The 26,865-nt window shown below is 43.6% G+C and overlaps 1 protein-coding gene across 1 annotated transcript in view; it reads right to left on the reverse strand.

Moving 5' to 3' along the window:
- The window catches only part of LOC110536278 (lysyl oxidase homolog 2B), a 59,162-nt gene that overhangs the window by 12,089 nt on the left and 20,208 nt on the right, over positions 1-26,865 (reverse strand). The window contains exons 4-8 of the mRNA XM_021621975.3: positions 16,893-17,104; positions 13,952-14,168; positions 5,081-5,264; positions 2,338-2,489; positions 2,000-2,167 (exon numbers count right to left, since the gene is read on the reverse strand). Coding sequence (XP_021477650.1) covers positions 2,000-2,167; positions 2,338-2,489; positions 5,081-5,264; positions 13,952-14,168; positions 16,893-17,104 — 933 coding nt within the window. The remainder of the gene's footprint in view (positions 1-1,999; positions 2,168-2,337; positions 2,490-5,080; positions 5,265-13,951; positions 14,169-16,892; positions 17,105-26,865) is intronic.

The raw sequence follows: 26,865 nt of genomic DNA on the forward strand, positions 1-26,865 counted from the left end.
AATAGTAATTTACAACATTAACAATGTCTACACTATATTTCTGATCGATTTGATGTTATTTTAATGGACAAAAAAAATGTGCCTTTCTTTCAAAAACAATAACATTTCTAAGTGACCCCAAACTTTTGAACGGTAGTGAATATATTAAAAGATTTTGTTGATGTTGTTTCTGTGTAATACTACTAGCAACCTAGCCATTTTATGAATGTGGCTTTAGCTAGCCCAGTTAGGTTCCCAATGAGGTAGTAGAGTCACTATGAGCTGTGTCACTACTACCTCATAACTAGCTACCAAGAAGCCATTTCAGACTATCATCAAGTTAGAGTAGCTAGCTTGTCTAATTATCTTAGCTGGCATGGTTGGTAGACTTTAGAAAAGCAGCAATAACTAAATGTACTGAATAAGACTCACGTTCCTTTCAATCTTTTTTCCCAGAGGCATAGAATCATATTTAGTTTCTTTAATAAAAAAATAAAGAAACTAAAAAAAGAATCACAAGTCAGGAAGATACAGACAGCTCAAGATGTATGCTTAGATATATATAGATATATGGAATCAAGCATAATGGTTATAGCTCTAAAATGCAGACTAAAGCTAAAAAATTATAAATTGTCCATCTTCCCTAGCCCCCCTCCGGACCCCCCCACCTTCCCTCAGCCATCCTCACGTACTTTGTGCACCCTCAGATTATTTGGGTGCATGACACCCCTACCCTCAGATATCCTTGTAGTGTAGCCATCACAAATATTAAAACAACCTACAGTCTATGAAATAGATAAGCTTTCAATCTATTCATATAAAGTTGTTATTCAGTAGTCATTCCTCTGCTTCGAGGTAAACTAGACAGCCTACAATAACATATTGTCCCTACATTGCAATTTCCACTCATAAATCTCTGGTTTGAAAGCAATATAATTTCTACTACTCCAAGGTTTACAGATATTTTCCAAACCAACTATTACTGTTATCAAGCAGTCTTGTAAAATCCATTTGCTCCAACAAATACTCTTGTGTCTGACTGGAAGGTCTCCTTACTGCTTTGCAGGTGGAAACAGTTTACAGAAACAGTTGACAGAAAGAGTTCAGTCCTACATCAGTGAGAGTTACTGTATATTTCACCCTTGGCAACTACAGACACACACTAACACACTTATATTTACAGCACTGACTGAAGGCCCTAATTTGGGGAAAGCTCTCATTTGGGATGGCAATGACGTAAAAAAGACAATGGAAAAGTTTAGACTCACAACAGCCATAAATATTACCTCCTTGGCGATTATAATTGTCAGTACACAAAATTCTTTTAATTACAAAATCTAATTCCAACCAAACTACTAAAAACACACCTTTCACAGAGTGAAAACCCACACTTCAATGTCTTCCCAGTCTGATGTGACTCTGCTCAGCACAGTCGGTACAGTTTGTGAGGTTGGTGGTATCAATAAAACATCAAGGAGCCAAGGAACATCATTAAAGTATCAATGATTCCTCTAATTATACGAGATTATAACGAACAACACGGAAACATTTTGCACTTAATCAAAGCAGATTTTTATTTGAGTCTGTGTCTGGTAGGTAGTTGCGTGATCTTATTTTGACACACAGATCTGGAACTAGCCTTTCTAAGAACAGTAATCTTATCTACCTTCTGCCCGTAACACTCCAAGATACTTCACCCCTGAATTACCACTTCCACCTCTGTTACGTCATAGTCTGGAATAGGATAGAAACACATAAACCTTTTTTCCCTTAGGGCCCAAACTTTTACTCACTGTAAACAGCAGTCATTGTTTTGCCTGCTACAACTTGTATGTCTGTAGATCATACACGTAAGAGAGAGGCCTCCTATTCCATCCATTAATTAAATATGAATGTGTAACTGTACTGTAATGCTGCTGAGACCTGCTGCATGTTTGGTCGTCAAAGTCGTCAAAGCAGGAATTTGTTCTTAATTGATTTACCTGTATAAATAAAGGTTAAATAAATAAATGATTCTCACCTGGAAGGCATTACTGGCGAAGCCCAGGCCTAGCTGTCTGCATACCACCATGGCCTCCATGGTTCCCCAGCCATCACTGCACACCGTGCCCCACACCAAGGAGCCGTTCCTCTCCACCAACGCCTCCACGCGCCCCTCGTATGGGTTACGCCCCCCACTCAGACGCAGCTGCACAGAGAGAGACACAACACAGGAGAGATCTTTAGCTACTATCACACACGGAGCAATAGGAATACTATAAGATTCTACATCATTATTCATCAACCAATGACTGAGACAAAAAAAGAAGAAGAATGTTTATTGATGATGATTTATGGTTTATCAAGTTGAGCACTCACCCTCTCCTGGAAGCCCATGGCTGGAACGTTACACGTGACGGCTGCATCTTCCTCATGGCTACAGCCCAAAGACTCCTTGTTGAAGAAACACTCTGTGACGGACTTCTCAAACCCAGAGCACTTCACCTCATTCATATGGACTGGGCCCATACCTGGGAAACAGGAACAGGGGAAGAATACTGGTAAGAGCCGGGCCGAGTAGGGTTAGGTTGCATTGACAACACATTTAGCACATTCTGTCTAATTACATTCATCTATCTAATACATAATGGAGCATGTTAACAGGGAATAAATGGAACCATAGAAAACCTAAGTCAGAGATTCAGTGTGTCAGTTCACAACCTCTATACATTATGTTTTTTATCTGTGTTCCATGATAGAAGTTCTATCTGTGACTTATTTTCCTGGAAGCCTTAGTTACAGGGACAGTGTTCTTTCCTCCTTGACAGTAAATCATGTTGGAAATTATTTTTCCAAAAGGAACAACCAGTCCAGAATTCTTGCTCTCTGCGTCCCAAAAAGGAACCATATATAGTGCACTACTTTTGACCAGATGCAACATAGGGCTCTGGTCAAAAGTAGTGCTTTACGTGGGGGAATAGGGTGCCATTTGAGACAGCCACTGTCTGCTGTTTCCATGTTCCATAATGTGCCATTATCCTGGAATTTACTACTCCTTTCCAGTCTCACGCCTGGGTGGACTAGCTTGCAGATGAAACGATTAATAGCTGTACCTATTTGGAAAACAGCAGTGTGCAATTCCTTTCAACCCTGTTATAGGGGTATATTATGGGAAACACAGTAACAAGAAAATATACCATCTACTTCAGCAGACACTTCAGTCTCACTCAAAACAGGCAAATTATGTAAAGACACAGTTACTGTAGCCTACATGCAGATCTGCTGACTACATAGTTTTGACAAGAAGAGAGTCAGTGATACATATATGGGGGGGGGGGGGGGGGGGGGGTACATGCCTCAGTTATTGGTTAAGCCCTCCATTTGGCTCATACAGTAAAAGAAGAAACACCATGGTAACCAATATCCCCGTAGGTAACACTGAGTTAGAGGACATTTTACAGTCACACTGTAACGACTCTCGTGGGTTGAAGAAGGAGACCAAAGTGCAGCGTGGTAGGCGTTCATGATTTTTAATAATCTGAACACCGCAACAAAATAACAAAGTAGAAAATAACAAAAGCGCACAGTTCTGTCAGGCAACAAAACAGCTAAACAGAAAATAACTCCCCACAAAACCCAAATGGAAAATCACAACTATTATATGATCCCCAATCAGAGACAACGATAGACAGCTGCCTCTGATTGGGAACCACACATGGAAAAAACAACAAAGAAATTGAAAACATAGAAACAGAAAACCTAGAATGCCCACCCTAATCACACCCTAACCTAACCAAAAATAGATAAATAAAAGGCTCTCTAAGGTCAGGGCGTGACACACACCCACAAACCAGGACTTACAGGAATGCACCCCATAATTAGGGAAACTGGTCAATAAAGTGAAGGTCCTCTTTTGGGCAGAGCCCATGTCCCTCGAGGGGAAGGCGAGGCCTTCCAAACTGATAAGGGAGTTGATACATGATGTACTCTTTATATATAGTATTTCTCTCCACTACAGCCTTTCAATTACAGTACTGGAATATAGCAAGTATGGGCTTGCATTGTTCGTCTCTGTCACGACTTCCGCCGAAGTTGGTGCCTCTCTTTGTTCGGGCGGCGTTCGGCGGTCGACGTCACCGGCTTTCTAGCCTCCACCGATCTACATTTCTTTTACCATTTGTTTTGTCTGTATTGTACACACCTGGTTTCCATTACGTTTGAATTATTTCCCTATTTAACCCTCTGGAGCCATCATGGTTTTGTGCGTGTTTATTGTTGTCAGTTGTCTCGTTTATGTGATTCTGGATTTTCGTCCTCCTTGTTGGAAGATTATTTTTGAGTAAAGTTTCTATTATTACTCATCTCTGTGTCCTGCGCCTGACTCCGCCTTACCCACATCACCTAGACTCTGGGCCATTATTCAGAAAGCGTCAGAGTAGGAATGCTGATCTAGGAACAGGTCCCGCTTTTCCATTTTGAGATCATTATGATCTCAAAGGACAAACGGATCCTAAATCAACGCTTCTACTCTGTGAAGCTTTATGAATATATTACATTTCAATATCCCAGCCAGTTCCGGTCCTCCAGGGGGGTTCCTATTGTTCAAGTCAAGATGAATTAGTGTGGGGCTTAAAGAGTCCGCAAAGAAGGGATAGTATTACAGACTATGATATCTTTTGGACATGTTCCCTTTGTAACATTTGGTGCGCAGATGTAGCTCTACACTACACAACTGAGCTGTTCATGTTCATTGTTCTTTATATTTCAGGAATTCAAGTGGTTATCCTATTGGTACTCGAGCTTTGTGCAGTTATGCCCATGTTTCTTGATTGTTGATTGATAACAGTGAATCAAACCAAATATTTCTCATACAACTGCTCGAAAAGAAGAGACCAGTAAAACCTCCTTGACCTCAGTCATTCCCGATTTTGATTACTTCTGTAATAAGAATTATGTGTATTGTTAATCTATCCAAGGCCTTCTACCCAGAGGCAATATTCAAATAGTCAACTTCATCTTCAGCCAAGTCAACTGCAAGACGGACCAATATGTTGGCCTGCCCATCATGTACTTGTCCAGATGTAGTATTGTTGTTATAAGTAGGACTGATTCTAATCCCTACCCTGTCCAAGCCGACCACCAGACAAGGCCTCCTTGGCACTCCCGAAGCCCAGTTCTCGACACACCACTGTGGCTGACAGCAGGCTCCAGTTATCATCACAGATGGTTCCCCACTCGCCGTTCTTCAGCACCTCCACACGACCTTCCCCTACGATGGCGCCACCTCGCAGACGCACCAACGGTTGCTGCAGGAACAAGAGAGAGATCACTCATAGTAAGGCTGAGTTATTCAAACACTCAAAGCAAGCTATTATGTTGCATTAACTAACAATGAAACATGAAAGACAATAGGTGGGTTTTCAAGACAATAGAAGGTCAGGTTATTATGCCTTATTGGTCCGAGAAGCAGAATTATAGAGTTCAACTTTCTATAAATGAATGACTCTTGAGCCTGAGAAATATATAACTAATATATAACTAGAGGGGGCCATCCATAAAGAGTTACAAAACTCTGTCTTGAGTTGGCTCTTTCCAAGACGTTCAGAGAAGCTAGAAGGGTGGAATGAAGACTGTCAGTGTCATGTACTGTCATGTTGTGTCTTGTCTCTGTCCTTTCCCTTCACCCTGTCTCCCTCTGCTGGTCGTGTTAGGTTACCTTTTCTCCCCCGCTTTCCCCCAGCTGTCCCTTGTCTCCTCTAACTACCCATTCACCCCGTTCCCCACCTGTTCCCTTTTTTCCCTCTGATTAGGTCCCAATATCTCTCTCTGTTTCTGCTCCTGTCCTTGTCGGATTCTTGTTTGTTTGTGTCATTCATGCCTGAACCAGACTGTCGTCATGTTTGCTGTAACCTTGTCCTGTCCTGTCGGAATCTGCCGGTCCATCTGAGCCTACCTATGTTTGGTAATTAAAGAAGCTCTGTTTAAGTTGATTCGCTTTTGGGTCCTCATTCACGCACCGTAACAGAAGAATCCGACCAAGAATGGACCCAGCGACTTCGGATCCTCTCCACTCAGCCGTCGAGATCCAGGGAGCGATGCTAGGCAGACACAAGCAGGAATTGTCTGCTGCTCGACATGCCGTTGAGACCCTGGCCACCCAAGTCTCCAACCTCACAGAACAGGTTCACCATCTCCGCCTCGATCCACCGGCCACTTCCAGGGCTTTCGAATCTCCGGAGCCCAGAATCAATAACCCGCCGTGTTACTCTGGGGAGCCCACTGAATGCCGCTCGTTCCTCACCCAGTGTGATATTGTGTTTTCTCTCCAGCCCAACACTTACTCCAGGAGCACTGCTCGTGTCGCCTACGTCATATCTCTCCTTATTGGACGGGCTCGTGAGTGGGCCACGGCAATCTGGGAGGCAAGGGCTGAGTGTACTAACCAGTATCAAGACTTTAAGGAGGAGATGATACGGGTTTTTGATCGATCTGTTTTTGGGGAGGAGGCTTCCAGGGCCCTGTCTTCCCTATGTCAAGGCAATCGATCCATAACAGACTACTCTATTGAGTTTCGCACTCTTGCTGTCTCCAGTGGCTGGAACGAGCCGGCCTTGCTCGCTCGTCTTCTGGAGGGTTTCCGCGCAGAGGTAAAGGATGAGATTCTCTCCCGGGAGGTTCCTTCCAGCGTGGATTCCTTGATTGAACTCGCTATTCGCATTGAGCGACGGGTTGATCTTCGTCACCGAGCTCGTGGAAAGGAGCTCGCGCTCTCCGTCGCCTCCCTCTCCGCATCACTACCATCTTCCTCTGCCGGCTCGGGTGCTGAGCCCATGCAGCTGGGAGGTATCCGCATCTCGACTGAGGAGAGGGAACGGAGAATCACCAACCGCCTCTGTCTCTATTGCGGTTCCGCTGGTCATTTTGTCACTTCATGTCCAGTAAAAGGCCAGAGCTCGTCAGTAAGCGGAGGGCTACTGGTGAGCGCTACTACTCCTGTCTCTCCTTCAAGATCCTGCACTACCTTGTCGGTCCATCTACGCTGGACCGGTTCGTCAGCTTCCTGCAGTGCCTTAATAGACTCTGGGGCGGAGGGCTGTTTTATGGACGAGACCTGGGCTCGGGAACATGACATTCCTCTCAGACAGTTAAAGGAGCCCACGGCCTTGTTCGCCCTGGATGGTAGTCCTCTCCCCAGGATTCAGCGTGAGACGCTACCTTTAACCCTCACTGTTTCTGGTAATCATAGTGAAACCATTTCTTTTTTAATTTTTCGTTCACCTTTTACACCTGTTGTTTTGGGCCATCCCTGGCTAGTTTGTCATAATCCTTCCATTAATTGGTCTAGTAATTCTATCCTCTCCTGGAACGTCTCTTGTCATGTGAAATGTTTAATGTCTGCTATCCCTCCTGTTTCCTCTGTCTCTTCTTCACAGGAGGAGCCTGGTGATTTGACAGGGGTGCCGGAGGAATATCACGATCTGCGCACGGTGTTCAGTCGGTCCAGGGCCACCTCTCTTCCTCCACACCGGTCGTATGATTGTAGTATTGATCTCCTTCCGGGAACCACCCCCCCCCCCGGGGTAGACTATACTCTCTGTCGGCTCCCGAACGTAAGGCTCTCGAGGATTATTTGTCTGTAGCTCTTGACGCCGGTACCATAGTCCCCTCCTCCTCTCCCGCCGGAGCGGGGTTTTTTTTTGTCAAGAAGAAGGACGGGTCTCTGCGCCCCTGCATAGATTATCGAGGGCTGAATGACATAACAGTGAAGAATCGTTATCCGCTTCCTCTTATGTCTTCAGCCTTCGAGATCCTGCAGGGAGCCAGGTTTTTCACTAAGTTGGACCTTCGTAACGCTTACCATCTCGTGCGCATCAGGGAGGGGGACGAGTGGAAGACGGCGTTTAACACTCCGTTAGGGCACTTTGAATACCGGGTTCTTCCTTTCGGCCTCGCTAACGCTCCAGCTGTCTTTCAGGCATTAGTCAATGATGTCCTGAGAGACATGCTGAACATCTTTGTTTTCGTTTACCTTGACGATATCCTGATTTTTTCACCGTCACTCCAGATTCATGTTCAGCACGTTCGACGTGTCCTCCAGCGCCTTTTAGAGAATTGTCTTTTTGTGAAGGCTGAGAAGTGCACTTTTCATGCCTCCTCCGTCACATTTCTCGGTTCTGTTATTTCCGCTGAAGGCATTAAGATGGATCCCGCTAAGGTCCAAGCTGTCATTGATTGGCCCGTCCCTAAGTCACGCGTCGAGCTGCAGCGCTTTCTCGGCTTCGCGAACTTCTATCGTCGTTTCATCCGTAATTTCGGTCAGGTGGCAGCTCCTCTCACAGCCCTTACTTCTGTCAAGACGTGCTTTAAGTGGTCCGTTTCCGCCCAGGGAGCTTTTGATCTCCTCAAGAATCGTTTTACATCCGCTCCTATCCTTGTTACACCTGACGTCTCTAGACAGTTCGTTGTCGATAGGTTCTCTAAGGCGGCTCATTTCATTCCCCTTGCTAAGCTTCCTTCTGCTAAAGAGACGGCACAAATCATCATCGAGAATGTTTTCAGAATTCATGGCCTTCCGTCAGACGTCGTTTCGGACAGAGGTCCGCAATTCACGTCTCAATTTTGGAGGGAGTTTTGCCGTTTGATTGGGGCTTCCGTCAGTCTCTCTTCCGGCTTTCACCCCCAGTCTAACGGTCAAGCAGAACGGGCCAATCAGACTATTGGTCGCATCTTACGCAGTCTTTCTTTTCGCAACCCTGCGTCTTGGTCAGAACAGCTCCCCTGGGCAGAATACGCCCACAACTCGCTTCCTTCGTCTGCGACCGGGCTATCTCCTTTTCAGAGTAGCCTCGGGTACCAGCCTCCGTTGTTCTCATCTCAGTTCGCCGAGTCCAGCGTCCCCTCCGCTCAGGCTTTTGTCCAACGTTGCGAGCGCACCTGGAAGAGGGTCAGGTCTGCACTTTGCCGTTATAGGGCGCAGACTGTGAGAGCTGCTAATAAGCGTAGAACTAAGAGCCCTAGATATTGTCGCGGTCAGAGAGTTTGGCTCTCCACTCAGAACCTTCCCCTTAAGACGGCTTCTCGCAAGTTGACCCCGCGGTTCATTGGTCCATTCCGTATCTCTCAGGTCATTAATCCTGTCGCAGTGCGACTTCTTCTTCCGCGATATCTTCGTCGCGTCCACCCGGTCTTCCATGTCTCCTGTGTTAAGCCCGTTCTTCGCGCCCCCGCTCGTCTTCCCCCCCCCCCCCCATCCTTGTCGAGGGCGCACCTATCTACAGGGTCCGTAAAATCTTGGACATGCGTCCTCGGGGCCGTGGTCATCAGTACCTAGTTGACTGGGAGGGGTACGGTCCTGAGGAGAGGAGTTGGGTTCCCTCTCGGGACGTGCTGGACCGTGCGCTGATTGATGATTTCCTCCGTTGCCGCCAGGTTTCCTCCTCGAGTGCGCCAGGAGGCGCTCGGTGAGTGGGGGGGTACTGTCATGTACTGTCATGTTGTGTCTTGTCTCTGTCCTTTCCCTTCACCCTGTCTCCCTCTGCTGGTCGTGTTAGGTTACCTTTTCTCCCCCGCTTTCCCCCAGCTGTCCCTTGTCTCCTCTAACTACCCATTCACCCCGTTCCCCACCTGTTCCCTTTTTTCCCTCTGATTAGGTCCCAATATCTCTCTCTGTTTCTGCTCCTGTCCTTGTCGGATTCTTGTTTGTTTGTGTCATTCATGCCTGAACCAGACTGTCGTCATGTTTGCTGTAACCTTGTCCTGTCCTGTCGGAATCTGCCGGTCCATCTGAGCCTACCTATGTTTGGTAATTAAAGAAGCTCTGTTTAAGTTGATTCGCTTTTGGGTCCTCATTCACGCACCGTAACAGTCAGGCTACAGACTGGGTGGCATCACATTTACACAGCAGGTAAATGTTACTCCCATTAATGGTTTTGGCAAATTGGAAGTGTTTAATTTAACAAGGGGATACACGAATAGCATAACTGTATCTTATTTACGTGGATTTGTAATTACAAACAGCAATGCACAGGTATTTTCATGCAGTTTAGGATTGGCTCTGCTTTGTGGTTTGTGTTCCCATTCCAAAAAAGGAAACTATAACATATATTTATTCCCAGTGCAAGAATATTCTAAATAGGTATCTAAAATCAAATTTAAAAAATACCAAAACCATCATAAAATGTGTACATATCCAAAAGCAGTAAGTATTTGGGTAAGTATTTGTTTTATGACTAAATATTTCTTAGGTGAAACTGTGGCACTTGAAGAGGGAAAAAGGTTTTAGAAAAGGGGATTGACACAATCTGAACCCAAGCAAGGACAGGAATGGCATTCTGAAATATACACTACCGTTAAAAAGTTTGGGGTTACTTAGAAATGTTATTGTTTTTGAAAGAAAAGCACATTTTTTGTCCATTAAAATACAATCAAATTGATCAGAAATACAGTGTAGACATTGTTAATGTCGTAAATGACTATTGTAGCTGAAAACGTCTGTTTTTATATGGAATTTCTACATAGGCGTACAGAGGTCCATTATCAGCAACCATCCCTCCTGTGTTCAAATGGCACGTTGTGTTAGCTAATCCAAGTTGATAATTTTAATAGGCTAATTGATCATTAGAAAACCCTTTTGCAATTATGTTAGCACAGCTGAAAACTGTTGATTTGATTAAAGAAGCAATAAAACTGGCCTTCTTTAGACTAGTTGAGTATCTGGAGCATCAGCATTTGTGGGTTCGAGTACAGGCTCAAAATGTCAAGAAACAAAGACTTTTCTTCTGAAACTCATCAGTCTATTCTTGTTCTGAGAAATGAAAGCTATTCCATGCGAGAAATTGCCAAGAAACGGAAGATCTTGTACAACGCTGTGTTCTACTCCCTTCACAGAACAGAGCAAACTGACTCTAACTAGAATAGAAAGAGGAGTGGGAGGCCCCGGTGCTCAACCGAGCAAGAGGACAAGTACATTAGAGTGTCTAGTTTGAGAAACAGACGCCTCACAAGTCCTCAACTGGCAGCTTCATTAAATAGTAACCGCAAAACACCAGTCTCGACGTCAACAGTGAAGAGGCGACTCTGGGATGCTGGCCTTCTAGGCAGAGTTCCTGTGTCAAGTGTCTGTGTTCTTTTGCCCATGTTAATCTTTTGTTTTTATTGGCCAGTCTGAGATATGGCTTTTTCTTTGCAGCTCTGCCTAGATGGCCAGCATCCTGGAGTGGCCTCTTCACTGTTGAAGAGAGCAGGGAGGCAGGCAGGCCTACACTACAGCACTTGCTGTGCAAAATAGAGGTGGGAGAAAGGGTGAAATAGAGGAAAGAGAGAGAGAAGGTAAAATGGTGGGTGGAGAAAGAGGGTGAAATGAGAGAGAGAGAGAGAGAGAGAGAGAGAGAGAGAGAGAGAGAGAGAGAGAGAGAGAGAGAGAGAGAGAGAGAGAGAGAGAGAGAGAGAGAGAGAGAGAGAGAGAGAGAGAGAGAGAGAGAGAGAGAGAGAGAGAGAGAGAGAGAGAGAGAGAGAGAGAGAGAGAGAGAGAGAGAGAGAGAAATGAGAGCGAGTGAAATGAGAGAGAGAGAGAGAGAGAGAAAGAGAGCACAGCACAGCACAGCACAGCACAACCTTGCCATTGAGAAAGGTAGACACAGGAAAACCTGGCTCCCTGTAGAGGAAAGGCTGTGCAACCCCTGCCCAACAGCACCACTGCACAACAGCAGAACCTGAGACAGAGCTGCATCTCCTGACTAAATGTAAAACATGTCAATCAATTAGTGTGACATTTCCCCATTATTCAAGGTTTCAAAGACCTCTCTGATGAGAATAAGCTACCTGTCCTGTTGAGGGAGGATGCAGAGAGCTGTGGGTTGGCAGCGCACTACATTGCTGCCTGCCATAAGATGAGGGACAGTGTCTGCTGTCTGCACATGTCCTCTACTGTATGCTTAGAGGACATGAGAGAAATGAGAGAGAAATGAGAGAGAGAGAGAGAGAAATGAGAGAGAGAGAGAGAGAGAGAGAGAGAGAGAGGGTGAAATAGAGGAGAGAGAGGGTGCAATAGAGGAGAGAGACAGAGAGGGTGAAATAGAGGAGAGAGAGGGTGCAATAGAGGAGAGAGACAGAGAGGGTGAAATAGAAGAGAAAGGGTGAAATAGAAGAGAGAGAGGGTGAAATAGAGGAGGGGGAGAGGGTGAAATAAAGGATTAGATCACAGCCAGAGAAAATATGTGTTAGTGCAGATTCCCACAAGATGTTTGCATGGACGAGCATGAATTATCTACTACCCACAGATCTTGAGTCCATGATGAATCACTTATACTAATATTCAAAACATCTGCAGATGGGCTTCACAAAGCATTGAGTGTCAGAGTAACAGTAACGCATCTCAGAAAACCCCATTGTCTATCGATCTCCCACAGGATTCATCAGATCAGAGATAAAATAGCCCACTCAGTTTTACAGTATGTAGTTAAACCCCCACAGCTACAGTACCAGTCAACAGTTTGGACACACCTACTCATCAAAGGGGTTTTCTTTATTTATTTTTTTACAATTTTCTACATTGTAGAAAAATAGTAAAGACATCAAAATAACACATATGGAATCATGTAAACATTAGTAACCAAAAAAGTGTTAAACTCTCAACCAGCTTCACCTGGAATGCTTTTCCAACAGGCTTGAAGGAGTTGCCACATATGCTGAGCACTTGTTGGCTGCTTGTCCTTCATTCTGTGGTCCAACTCATGTCAAACCATCTCAATTGGGTTGGGGCCAGGTGATTGTGAAGGCCAGGTCATCTGATGCAGATCTCCATCAATTAAGTGTGCCTTGAATTCTAAAAAAAATCACTAACAGTATCACCAGAAAAACACCCCCACACTTCCTCCTCCATGCTTCACGGTGGGAACCACAGATGCGGAGATCATCCGTTAACCTACTCTGAGTCTCACAAAGCCATGGCGGTTGGCACCAAAAATCTAAAATTTGGACTCATCAGACCAAAGGACAGATTTCTACCAGTCTAATGTCCATTGCTCGTGTTTCTTGGCCCAAGCAAGTCTCTTCTTATTATTGGTGTCCTTTAGTAGTGGTTTCTTTGCTGCAATTTGACCATGAAGGCCTGATTCACGCAGTCTCCTCTGAACAGCTGATGTTGAGATGTGTTTGTTACTTGAACTCTATGAAGTATTTATTTGGGCTGCAATTTCTGAGGCTGGTAACTCTAATGAACTTATCCTCTGCAGCAGAGGTAACTCTGGGTCTTCCTTTCCTGTGGCTGTCCTCATGAGAGCCAGTTTCATCATAGCGCTTGATGGTTTTGCGACTGCACTTGAAGAAACTTGAACTTGAACTTTTCCATATTGACTGACCTTCATGTCTTATAGTAATTATGGACTGTCGTTTCTCTTTGCTTATTTGAGCTGTTCTTGCTATAATATGGACTTGGTCTTTTACCAAATAGGGTTATCTTCTGTATACCACCCCTACCTTGTCACAACACAACTGATTGGCTCAAATGCATTAAGAAGTTAAGAAATTCCACAAATTAACTTTTAACAAGGCACATCTGTTAAAAGTGATTACCTCATGAAGCTGGTTGAGAGAATGCCAAGTGTGTGCAAAGCTGTCATCAAGGCAAAGAGTGGCTACTATTTGGTTAACACTTTTGGTTACTACATGATTCCATATGTTTTATTTCATAGTTTGATGTCTTCACTATTATTCTACAATGTAGAAAATAATCAAAAGAAAATAAAACCCTTGAATGAGTAGGTGTGTCCAAACTTTTGACTGGTACTGTTTTCCCCTACCTATGTTTTATTTGCCATAACCAGGCAGTGGCACAACATAAATCAGTCCAATTCCAAAGAGGGTGACAGAATCATAGAAATAGAATCACTAGAACATGCATTCCCATTCAAGTCAATAGATCTGGCTATATCTGCTCTATTGATTATATTTATATGGACAGAATGCATTGGTTTAATGAGTCCATGGTGCCTACCTCCTGCCTGAAGGCCTTTCTGAAGCCAGTCATGGGGGTTGGGGAGAAGGCTCTTCCTGGCACACAGCTGACAACCACAGGTGTGCCCCCTCCACATGTGCTGTTGGCCTTCGCTGCCACGGCATGGCCCAGCTTGCAGCTCGACAGGTGCGCCTCATTTCCAGTGCAGTTGACTGAGTAGTCCCAATAATTGGGCTTTCTCCTGCGAGCAAACATCCTGAGAACACAGGGAAAACATAAAGTAGTCAAATAATAACACATTTTAGACAGACATTTCATTCAATATTTACACAAGGCTGCTATCCCGTTTTCCCTAACACCTACCGTACATACAGCATTAACTGTATGTAGTCAACTTGTTGCTAAATACTGCTAAAGACTCATATCTCTCTATCTAACTTTAAGCACCAGCTCACATATCACTGCACCTGTACATAGCCCATCTGTAAATAGCCCTTCCAACTACCTCATCCCCATACTATTATTATTATTTTTTTGCTCCTTCGCACCCCAGTATCTCTACTTGCACATTCATCTTCTGAACAACTCCAGTGTTTAATTGCTAAATTGTAATTATTTTGCCACTATGGCCTATTTATTGCGTTACCTCCCTTACCTCATTTGCACACACTGTATATATACTTTTCTATTGTCTTATTGACTGTATGTTTGTTTATTCCATGTGTTGTTGTTTGTGTCACACTGCTTTGCTTTATCTTGGCCAGGTCGCAGTTGTAAATGGGAACTTGTTCTCCACTGGCCTACCTGGTTAAATAAAGGTGAAATAAAATAAAAAATAAAAATAACAGCGCTAGTCCGATAACAAAGGGTTCAGTATTAGGCTACAGGTGTGCCTGTTTAGTCTGTGATGTGAACAACAGGTGATTGAGGTCTTCCAGGCATGCAGGGATGTTAATTAATTCCTTTACTTTTCAATGGTGAGACAACCAACGTGTTTAATGAACGTTTATGGCAGCACAGCCTGTCCTTGTCCTGTCTCTTCATCACATGTCTTAGAGGTGTACATGAAAGCAGATTAAAGAGAACGGGAGGAGACACACACACAGCATTTGTTTTCCATTTGGAACCTGGATAAAAGAACATTGCGGATCACTGTCCGGAACCCATCCAAAGCCTGCGTTCTAAGCCTCTGAGTCTGCGGGGGGACATACAGAAGTTGTGAGTGAAGGATGGATAAATAGAACTCAGGGGAAAAAGCATCTTGATCTGTTCAAATGTGTTCAAGCAGCAGCTGTGAAGGTTCAACCAAGTAAAAACTGAACATGGTAGGAGCGGTAGGAGCTGTAAACTCAAAACATATTACATAAGTCACATTAGGCAATTGGATCAGTGATCTATTGTTACTTTTCATCAGCTTGAAAGTTTGCACGTGCTACCAAAAATTTGCTTTTGAAATGATTACATACCACAGCACACATAAACCATTGAAAAGCACAGATGACGTCTACTAAATCCTATGCTCTCCAAATAATTTGGAATATGCTAAGCGGGCCAACAGAGGCATTTGAACAGAGACCAAGTTTGGATTATGAAAGAACTGTAGACCTTGGCTGTCTGCCGCCGCCTGGACCAAACGGCAGACTATAAAAACACATTCTGCACGTTTCATAAGTTTCAAGCGGTTGCATGCCGGCAGTCACGTAGATGGAAAGTAGGGTGCTGCTGTACTGTGGTTACCTAAGCAGAGGAACCTTCTCTCCCTCTCTGCCCTGAATGAGACAGTAAATTCAAGGATGGCTTCAGAGCTAGAGACAAGGTCTCAAGGTTTGAAGTGATTAATTAACTGCTGGCTATTCCTCTGCAGGTTTCCACGTGTAAATAAGAGTTAGATCCTTCCCCAGCCCAGTCAGTACCGGATTACAACTACTTTAAGGAATGCACTGATCCTGGATATATACATACGAAGGGGGGAGGGGTTACTTAAGTTCTATGAGAGTGTTTGATGTGAAGCAGAATAAATAACGTTTCTGTAGAATTCAGCATTATTGCTCTGTATTAGGGCAAATATGTTCTGTATGCAATATATAAGTCAAACAGCAAAGATCTAAAAGATTTATCCACCACGGTAGGGTAAGAAGCTCAAAGTTCTGGTGAGTTGTCAGTCTGTTGAATAACAGCCTGAACTTTCAGTAGCATAGTGGGGTTAAAAAGTAACCACATAGGTTCATAGTTTTCACCATGGGAGTACTCTGAGTTGACATCCCTCTCCAGTGTTTAAGAGTCAAGGTGTCTGTGTAATGTGTACCAAGAATGAATCTTGACTGAGATAAGGTATGGGTCTGTCAACGGCTTGTTGCCCTGGGCCTGGGATAGTAACTGTCCATGGTACATCGCCTCCCCAGGCTTAATACATCTGAAGATGAATAAAGGGCTGTGCCTGACCAAACCAAACAAGTTGACATAATAAGAATATGTACAGCAGAGGAGGCTGGTGGGAGGAGCTTTAAGAGGAAGGGCTCATTGTATTGGCTGGAATGGATTAAATGGAAGTCAAGCATGTGGTTTCCATATGTTTGATATGTTTAATACGATTCCATTTGTTCCATTCCAGCCATTACATTGAGCCCATCCTCCTATAGCTACTCCAACCAGCCTCCTCTGATGTACAGTAGTGTCCTGTCCAGGGGGTGTACTTGTACATCCAGCTGCCTCACACTACAGAAACAGGAGATAGGGTAGGAGTCTATGTGCCATTCTGGCATGGACACGGCTTACTTACTTATGTTTACAGTAGTCCTGCTCCATAACACTCCAGTAAAATGGAACCTGCTGCTGCCACTGCCCATCCATAGAGACACATACAGTATTCCTTTCTACACTCTCATCCCTTTCATCAAAGAATGGCAGGAGCGCATTGTGGCCTTAATTCCCATAGAGGACCAAGAGGATTCAGTTAAACAAAGACCCATCCCTCACTCACTTGTAGACTCTGGCATTGTACTTCCTCTCTCCGGGGAAACCGAACATGCCACAGATAACTCTGCTGTTGTGCTTCGTCCACTCCGCATCACAGATCTGCTTCCATTTCCCACCGTCCTTCACCTCCACGTAGCCCTCTGTCACAGGGACACGCTTGCGGTACGACGACAGAATGGCCCGGATACGCACATCCTCCACTTGAATGTTTAAACTCTGTGAAGAAAAATGTGGTATGATTCATTTCACATGAATAGGCCAAGTCATCTCTTCCTCTGCGGTCCTCTATGGTCCTCTCTTCCTCACTGCTCTCTTCCTTATTTATCTGCAAATAATCGCTCCAAATGTGTCTGCATTTTGACAGTTTGCCCTTGTTATATAGCCATATAATGAATGTAAGGCACTCACCCTCCGGCACCAACCCCACAACATTGCATTCCCTTGTAAAGCCTCTCCAGCTTACCCAAACATTTTTACAATCCTATCACCTAGTGAATCACAGGCCAGACCCAGCTGTGCTACAACTGCTTGGGTTTTGAACAAGGATATCAAAGGAGTGACCATGGCAACTCATACAACACTTTCTAGTCATGTTTTAAAGGGTGTCACTGGACAGAAGCTGGTAGGTGACGAAGATCCAGTTTAGGATCAAAAGTTTATTAAACACTTTCGGAGCATTATGCAAGATTTACTTTTTGATCCTAGTCGTGAAAATCCAGATACTTAATTTACTGTAATATCACAAGAATATTGTTGAACTTGCTGAACCGTCTGTGGTGGAATTGACATGCTGACTTGCCTGGGTTGTTATCTCATCTCCTGAAAGAATTATCTGATCAATACCAAATAATTTCAAAGGCAATGAGTCTATCCATCTGTCTACATGTCTGTCTTTGTCCAAAAAGTAATGTGGAGACCTTCCTCTGTGAAGCCTGATGGGGTTTGAACAAACAGCCTCTCTCCTAAAGACCCAGCCCACATTCCTGTGCTACGTGACAGTGCAGGCCATGGGAGAAGAGAGGAGGCAAGATGAGAACTGGCGGATAGATATTTGCTTGTCTCAGCAGATGTGCTGGTGGATGGGCTGGCTGAGACACATATCAAACCCAGCCCCTGTCCTGTCCTGTCAGACCTGAAGTCAGTGGCTTTGTCTCAAATTGCACCCTATAGCCCATAGGGGTCTGAACAAAAAAAGGTGCATTATATAGGGATTAGGGTGCCATTTGGGACAGAGACAGTTAGACCTCCAAACATTTTCCTGAAATGGCATCATACATCAGTCCACAGGATGAAAGCGAACCACAGAGAAACTGTAAATGTTCAGTCTGCTCTTATTTAACTATTTTTATCCGCAGATGATCACATTAACCAGCGAGTGGAAGGATGAGATCCAGCATGTTGAGCTATCTGGGGGGGTTCAAACCCTGGGACATGATCATTTAGAGAACTGTGGTGATAGTGACCTTGTCTGTATTTAGGATCTCTAGTAGAATACTGTAGTGTACTTTGATTTTAAAAAGTCTGCACAATAAAGACCAAATGAAACTGGGTGTGCTACAGTTGTGTGTTTCTTACATCATAACACGGTCTTTCAGCAATAATGTGTTCATCTTATTCTTAATGGTGAAAAAATACCATTCAGAGCAAGATCCCCAAAATGTAGACCTGGCTGCAAGCAGGGTCTTTGCAATCAACACACATGATTTTTACTTATCAACTCCTCCAAAACCAGGGGGACAACTTTCACTGGGGACAGGAGGGACAGGATTCCCCCACGTTCTGAAATTGCATTTTTGTCTCCCCCAGTTTATTAATCAATGCACTGTGATACAAAAAGCGGCATTGTGTGCTTTAGGATCATTCGGACGCCTCAGAGAGGTTGGGTAGGTTGTTTGGCGGTATCAACCACCTGAATTTAGGACCGTGCGGACACAAAGGCAGCTGTTGTCTGTGTGTGTTGTGCTTTTTCTCAGAGTTGTAAAAGCAAGCAGAGCAGAAACTGGCTATTCTTTATTTCATTTATGTAGCTGACAAGGTAACTGCTGTTTAACTTAACAGGGGAAGAAATGTATTTATTCACAATGTTGAATATGTAATGTAACTGACATGAAATGTTAGCTAATGCATTAGATAAATGTTTCATCCCCTCTCAACTGAAGTTCTGTCTGAAGTGAATGAACTAGCTAGCTAGCTAGTAGCTACCACAGCCAGTTCAGCTCTAGCCTCTAGTTTTCTGTCAGGTAGCAGAATCTAACAAATCACATTTTATTTGTCACATGCGCCGAATATAACAGGTGTATGGAAATGTTTTGTAGCATTTGTTTTGTCCTGTTTCAACAGAATTAAATTAACTTGGCTAGTTTTCGCCAGTTGACAAACCATTAGCGCTAGCCAGAAGTTGGCTAACGTTAGAAAGCTAGTCAGCTAGATCACTAACTTTAGCTATTCTTTTTGCAACAATTACACTAGTCTAGACCTGAATCAAACGATGAAAACAGCGGCCAAACGATTGAAGACCAATATTCTGACGTTTTTTGATAGCACAATGTGATTTTGTTTTCAATATAGCAATGCAACGTTATTGATTGGTCAGTTTCCATAGATAGTTCCCTACTTTTCACACTGACATGGTGTAAACAACTCTACAGACTTCTCTGTCATGATGCACAGTTGCTACACAACAGTATGCTCATCATGCCTTAACATGATCAAATAGTGACAGGTGTCCCAGCAGAGTTAGCCAGTCAGGGAAGGGCAGTCTACAGAGCTCTGGGGAGTTTTACAGTATGTTATAACAACCAGTGAATGGATACAAAGTTCCATCTTGAGTTGATGGGTAGACTACAGTCTGGTATCTGGGAACTGGGAATAATGGTTATTTCAATTATTGAAACATTGATTATATTCTTGGATAATATAATGTATAAATGTACACCAAGCTAATTATTTGTCATGCCTCATCTGAGCAGGATCTGATGGTAACTGGGGTCTCAGCAGGGTAATGCAACCTGGGTGGGGGGGACCCCTAGGTGCAGGATGGGGCAATCCATCTTTATTGTTTGCAAGTAAAAAGAGCTCTAGAGTACTTTTAGGCATAAAAAAAATAGATTGTTTCTCAACACTTCTACATAAATCTGCATGCTATATGAATAATCCTGAATGAATCGTGAGTAATGAATCGTGAGAAATTTATAGACGCACAAATACCATCCCCCCCAACAAAAAAATGCTAACCTCCCCTGTTATTGTAATGGTGAGAATATATAATCTCTAAAAGGCCCCAGAGTCTGCAAACACCACCAAGCAAGAGACACCATGAAGACCAATGAACTCTCCAAACAGGTCAGGGATAAAGTTGTGGAGAAGTACAGATCAGGGTTGAGTTATAAAAAAATATCAGAAACTTTGAACATCCCACAGAGCACCATTAAATCCGTTATTAAAAAATTTAAAGAATATGGCACCACAACAAACCTGTCAAGAGAGGGCCGCCCATCAAAATTCACGGACCAGGCAAGGAGGGCATTAATCAGAGTGGCAACAAAGAGACCAAAAATAACCCTGAAGGAGCTGCAAAGCTCCACAGCGGAGATTGGAGTATCCATCCAGAGGACTACTTTAAGCCGTAAAGCCCAGCATTACGGAAGAGTGGCCAGAAAAAAGCCACTGCTTAACCTCTCTTGGGTAGGGGGCAGTATTTTCACGTCCGGATGAAAAGCGTGCCCAAAGTAAACTGCCTGTTACTCAGACCCAGAAGCTAAGATATGCATATAATGGTAGATTTGGATAGAAACCACTTGTATGGATTGCAGTAGAAACACAGTTTCTAAAATTGTTACAAGTATGTCTGTGAGTATAACAGAACTGATATGGCAGGCGAAACCACGAGGACAAACCATCCCCCCAAAAAAATATTCAGCCTACCACTGTTTTCAATGGCTGTAACTTTTATTATAAGGTGAAATCCACCCAGATTGCAGTTCCTATGGCTTCCACTAGATGTCAACAGTCTTTAGAAAGAGTGTCATGCTGGTGTTTTGAAAAATGAGTCAGAAATTGTAGTTTTTCTAGGTGGCTCTCATTTTGGCTGTAGTTTTTCCAAGCTCGTGGAAGAGAGCGCGTTCTTTGGTATTTTTCTCCGGTAAAGACAATAACGATTCTCCGTCTTAAATTGTGTTTATTTACATATTAGGGTACCTAAGGTTTGATTATAAATGTTGTTTGACTTGTTTGGAAAAGTTTATTAGTAACGTTTGGGATTCATTTTGTATGCATTTTGAGGGAGGGAAACTGGGTGGATTATTGACTGAAGCGCGCCAGCTAAAATGAGTTTTTATGGATATAAAGAAGGACATTATCGAACAAAAGGATGTATCTGGGACCTTTTGGACTACCAACAGAAGAAAATCATCAAAGGTAAGGCATTTATTATAATCGCTATTTCTGACTTTCGTATGCGGGGCGCTGTCTTCAGATAATCGCATGGTGTGCTTTCGCTGTAAAGCCTTTTTGAAATCTGACACAGCGGCTTAACAAGAAGTTAAGCTTTATTTTGATGTATGACACTTGTGATTTTATGAAAGTTAAATATTAATAATTCTGTAGTTTGAATTTCGCGCTCTGCAATTTCACCGGATGTTGGCCAGGTGGGACACTACCGTCCCACCTGCCCATAAGAAGTCAAAGAAAAAAATAATCAAACACGCTTGGTGTTCGCCAAAAGGCATGTGGGAGACTGCCCAACATATGGAAGAAGGTACTCTGGTCAGATGAGACTAAAATGTAGCTTTTTGGCCATCAAGGAAACCGCTATGTCTGGTGCAAACCCAACACCTCTCATCACCCTGAGAACACCATTCTCACAGTAAAGCATAGTGGTGGCAGCATCATGCTGTGGGAATGTTTTTCATCAGCAGGTGCTGGGAAACTGGTCAGAATTGAAGGAATGATGGATGGCAGTAAATACAGGGAAATTCTTGAGGGAAACCTGTTTCAATCTTCCAGCGATTTGAGACTGGTACAGAGGTTCACCTTCCAGCAGGACAATGACCCTAAGCATACTACTAAAGCAACACTCAAGGGGTTTAAGGGGAAACATTTAAATGTCTTGGAATGGCCTAGTCAAAGCCCAGACCTCAATCCAATTGAGAATCTGTGGTATGATTTAAAGATTGCTGTACACCAGCGGAACCCATCCGACTTGAAGGAGCAGTTTTTCATTGAAGAATGGCCAACAATCCCAGTGGCTAGATGTGCCAAGATTATAGAGGCATACCCCAAGAGACTTCCAGTTGAAATTGCTGCAAAAGGTGGCTCTACAAAGTATTGACTTTGGGGGGGTGAATAGTTATGCACGCTCACGTTTTCTGTTTTTTTGTCTTATGTCTTGTTTGTTTCACAATAAAAAATATATTGCATCTTCAAAGTAGTAGGCATGTTGTGTAAATCAAATGATACAAACCCCCCCAAAAATCTATTTAAATTCCAGGTTGTAAGGCAACAAAATAGGAAAAATGCCAAGGGGGGTGAATGCTTTCTCAAGCCACTATACATGATTTACTTGTACAGATGAAATATTCACTCAGCTGTAGTTAAACCTAAAATACTTATACAGAAAGAACCCCCCTTTTAATGTGAAAGAGAGGAGTGAACTTGTTTCACCAACTTAAACTCACATGGCAAACCAACCTCCCCATTCCCTCCTTGTTACTTGGCATCCAACCATTTCTAATTATTGATTTCTTGTTTAGAGTTCAGGACTACACGTGCATCGATGTCTAGTTCAAATGACTGGAAAATAAATGCCTGTTGATTGCGACGGTGGTGTGGTAGAAAAGTAGAAACACGGCAGCAGCCGGTGAGATACTTCTAACATAAGTGGCTTGTTTCTATGCACTCTGGGGAAGGGGATTCCAGAAATTGGCAGCAGGGGGAGGAAGGTGCAGAAGATGGAAAAGCCATTAGTGGGATGCATCTTTGAGGAGAGAAGCAGAGGAGAGGAAGCTGGTGGGCCCTCTGTCGGTCTCAACTAAGCCCTGAATCACTCTGAGACCACTTCTCCAGAAGGAGACATAGGTACAAGTGGTAAACCGATACCTTCTTATGGAAAACACTGAGGCAGTGGAACAGCATTATGTCATTGTTGCTGTCATCCAGAATCAATTAGGTCATCCATGATGGCTATATATCTATATACTGATGTTTAATTTGAATGTTAATGAGACAGGAATCCCTACACATTTATGTCCATAAAAGATAACCTTTCTGCCCCTGACTGCTCCATGAAGTCAATGCAGTGCATTTGTAGGCCTACTATTGGTAGGTGAAGAGATTATGTCATTCAGCTAAACAAGTTAAAAGAGGTCTCTTGGAATGAGACCGGAGTCAGTGGGTCATTCTTACCCTCCGGGCTTGTATTTGAAGTTGAGCCTGTCAACGTATTGTCTGATGTCAAACAATGAGCTATCTTATGTATAGACCACAGGACTGAAGAATCAGCCATCAGCAAAAATATCCCCACAATGGCTAACATTCATGATTCCCGTATGTGTGAGGTTTATTATGTAGGCTACAATAGTCCATTCCCAGAATCATACACTAGAAAGTGAGTACTGGGCATTAGTTCTAAAATGAACAAATGATGCTACCCTTGAGAAATTAACAAAAATATGTATATCAAAACCAACTGAAACCAAGAAGACATTGCAATGAAAAAAATAAATGCATAAGTCATATTTCAAGTGTCACTTGCACTGACAGTACTCAGGCGCAATACTCTTTATGACGTGGTTGCCAGTTCGGAGCATTTGACAATGGTGTGACTTAGTGTGCCGACTTTAATGAACATACTTCTCATCCTCTCAGGCCAGAATGTGACCTCAAGCCTCTACTAGAACACAGTACTAATGCCAGCAATAACAACGCCCACGGAGCCTACAGCATATGGTTCCAATAGAAATCATGAAGTACATTCACTTCTAACAGAAATTCCCATAGATTCTAGTAGTCAAACTGGATTACATAGAAATTCCAAGTGAGAGAACAAACCAATGGGATAAAACTGAATGTATCATCAACATTGTTTTCACCTCATCTTAAAAAAAATGTGATGACGTTAAATCAACGTGGATAACTGATTGGATATGCAAAACGTCGTCATCGTTATTTTTTCACCCAACTTTTAAACTAAATCCATTGTCATTGTCAATGTTTTTGTTGATTTCATATTAAATTCACATTAGTTGACAACTCACTCAACCAAATGTAAATCAAATAAAAATAGTAATTGAACAGGCGTCTGTGCCTAGTGGGAAATCATTTCTCGAACATCACAACCGTATTTTGCTGAAGTTACTTCCTGGGATAAAGTTTGCTAAGATGTTTGTTGATATCATGTTTGCCACAGAGTGACCACTCCCTCCCTGGGCTTGTTTTTCAATATCACATGTGCTGTGCTCACCAGGCCTGCACTGTTTGGGTGCTGATAATTCTTTGAGCCACAACACAAATGGATGATTATCTCTGTCCTGAAACAGTGTTTATAGTGTGGCAGTGAATGATGTCATGTACCTCATGTCTCTGTTCCACTTGTTTCTGCTCCTTAAAAGCCATTAAAAGAGCCTTTTGACAAAGTGGATACAGATGTTCCACAACACCTTCACAAATCCTGAAAAACTACAGTTTAACTTATTTGTTTATTAAAAGAAAGAATGCTATTATTCTTTTTAGTTGAATTTAAGTTTCAGAAAAAACTAGTTTAACTTGGCAGAAAATCTCCCTAACTATCATTCTGTGGCATGTATAAATTAGAGACAGAGACGTTCATGGTTTGTGCCAAACTGGCACCAACTCACACAATGACTGTAAAAACCACTTCTGCCGAGGCTTGAAGTTGTTAGAGCAACGCGTTGTTAGAGACTGAGGGCTTTATAATATAATGTGTATATCTAGAGGGTAAATGAAACATGCTATTCAGTTGAGTTATAATGTAGGAATGTTGTCCCCTGCAGGGTGTGGACTTTAATCTGCAGTTGTGACATGACCAGAAAACAATCTATCAGTTATGTGAGAAGTTAATTAAATTGTTCAAATTAAATCAAATTACTTTTTCAACCCCACATTAAATCAAATCAAATCAAATCACATTTTTATTTGTCACATACACATGGTTAGCAGATGTTAATGCGAGTGTAGCGAAATGCTTGTGCTTCTAGTTCCGACAATGCAGTAATAACCAACAAGTAATCTAACTAACAATTCCAAAACTACTGTCTTGTACACAGTGTAAGGGGATAAAGAATATGTACATAAGGATATATGAATGAGTGATGGTACAGAGCAGCATAGGCAAGATACAGTAGATGGTATCGAGTACAGTATGTACAAATGAGATGAGTATGTAAACAAAGTGGCATAGTTTAAAGTGGCTAGTGATACATGTATTACATAAGGATACAGTCGATGATATAGAGTACAGTATATACGTATGCATATGAGATGAATAATGTAGGGTAAGTAACATTATATAAGGTAGCATTGTTTAAAGTGGCTAGTGATATATTTACATCATTTCCCATCAATTCCCATTATTAAAGTGGCTGGAGTTGAGTCAGTGTCAGTGTGTTGGCAGCAGCCACTCAATGTTAGTGGTGGCTGTTTAACAGTCTGATGGCCTTGAGATAGAAGCTGTTTTTCAGTCTCTCGGTCCCAGCTTTGATGCACCTGTACTGACCTCGCCTTCTGGATGATAGCGGGGTGAACAGGCAGTGGCTCGGGTGGTTGATGTCCTTGATGATCTTTATGGCCTTCCTGTGACATCGGGTGGTGTAGGTGTCCTGGAGGGCAGGTAGTTTGACCCCGGTGATGCGTTGTGCAGACCTCACCACCCTCTGGAGAGCCTTACGGTTGAGGGCGGAGCAGTTGCCGTACCAGGCGGTGATACAGCCCGCCAGGATGCTCTCGATTGTGCATCTGTAGAAGTTTGTGAGTGCTTTTGGTGACAAGCCAAATTTCTTCAGCCTCCTGAGGTTGAAGAGGCGCTGCTGCGCCTTCTTCACAATGCTGTCTGTGTGAGTGGACCAATTCAGTTTGTCTGTGATGTGTATGCCGAGGAACTTAAAACTTGCTACCCTCTCCACTACTGTTCCATCGATGTGGATAGGGGGGTGTTCCCTCTGCTGTTTCCTGAAGTCCACAATCATCTCCTTAGTTTTGTTGACGTTGAGTGTGAGGTTATTTTCCTGACACCACACTCCGAGGGCCCTCACCTCCTCCCTGTAGGCCGTCTCGTCGTTGTTGGTAATCAAGCCTACCACTGTTGTGTCGTCCGCAAACTTGATGATTGAGTTGGAGGCGTGCGTGGCCACGCAGTCGTGGGTGAACAGGGAGTACAGGAGAGGGCTCAGAATGCACCCTTGTGGGGCCCCAGTGTTGAGGATCAGCGGGGAGGAGATGTTGTTGCCTACCCTCACCACCTGGGGGCGGCCCGTCAGGAAGTCCAGTACCCAGTTGCACAGGGCGGGGTCGAGACCCAGGGTCTCGAGCTTGATGACGAGCTTGGAGGGTACTATGGTGTTGAATGCCGAGCTGTAGTCAATGAACAGCATTCTCACATAGGTATTCCTCTTGTCCAGATGGGTTAGGGCAGTGTGCAGTGTGGTTGAGATTGCATCGTCTGTGGACCTATTTGGGCGGTAAGCAAATTGGAGTGGGTCTAGGGTGTCAGGTAGGGTGGAGGTGATATGGTCCTTGACTAGTCTCTCAAAGCACTTCATGATGACGGAAGTGAGTGCTACGGGGCGGTAGTCGTTTAGCTCAGTTACCTTAGCTTTCTTGGGAACAGGAACAATGGTGGCCCTCTTGAAGCATGTGGGAACAGCAGACTGGTATAGGGATTGATTGAATATGTCCGTAAACACACCGGCCAGCTGGTCTGCGCATGCTCTGAGGGCGCGGCTGGGGATGCCGTCTGGGCCTGC

The sequence above is a fragment of the Oncorhynchus mykiss genome, chromosome 11 (assembly GCF_057628025.1).
Source record: "Oncorhynchus mykiss isolate SJ-2025 chromosome 11, ASM5762802v1, whole genome shotgun sequence".
Lineage (NCBI taxonomy): Eukaryota > Metazoa > Chordata > Actinopteri > Salmoniformes > Salmonidae > Oncorhynchus > Oncorhynchus mykiss.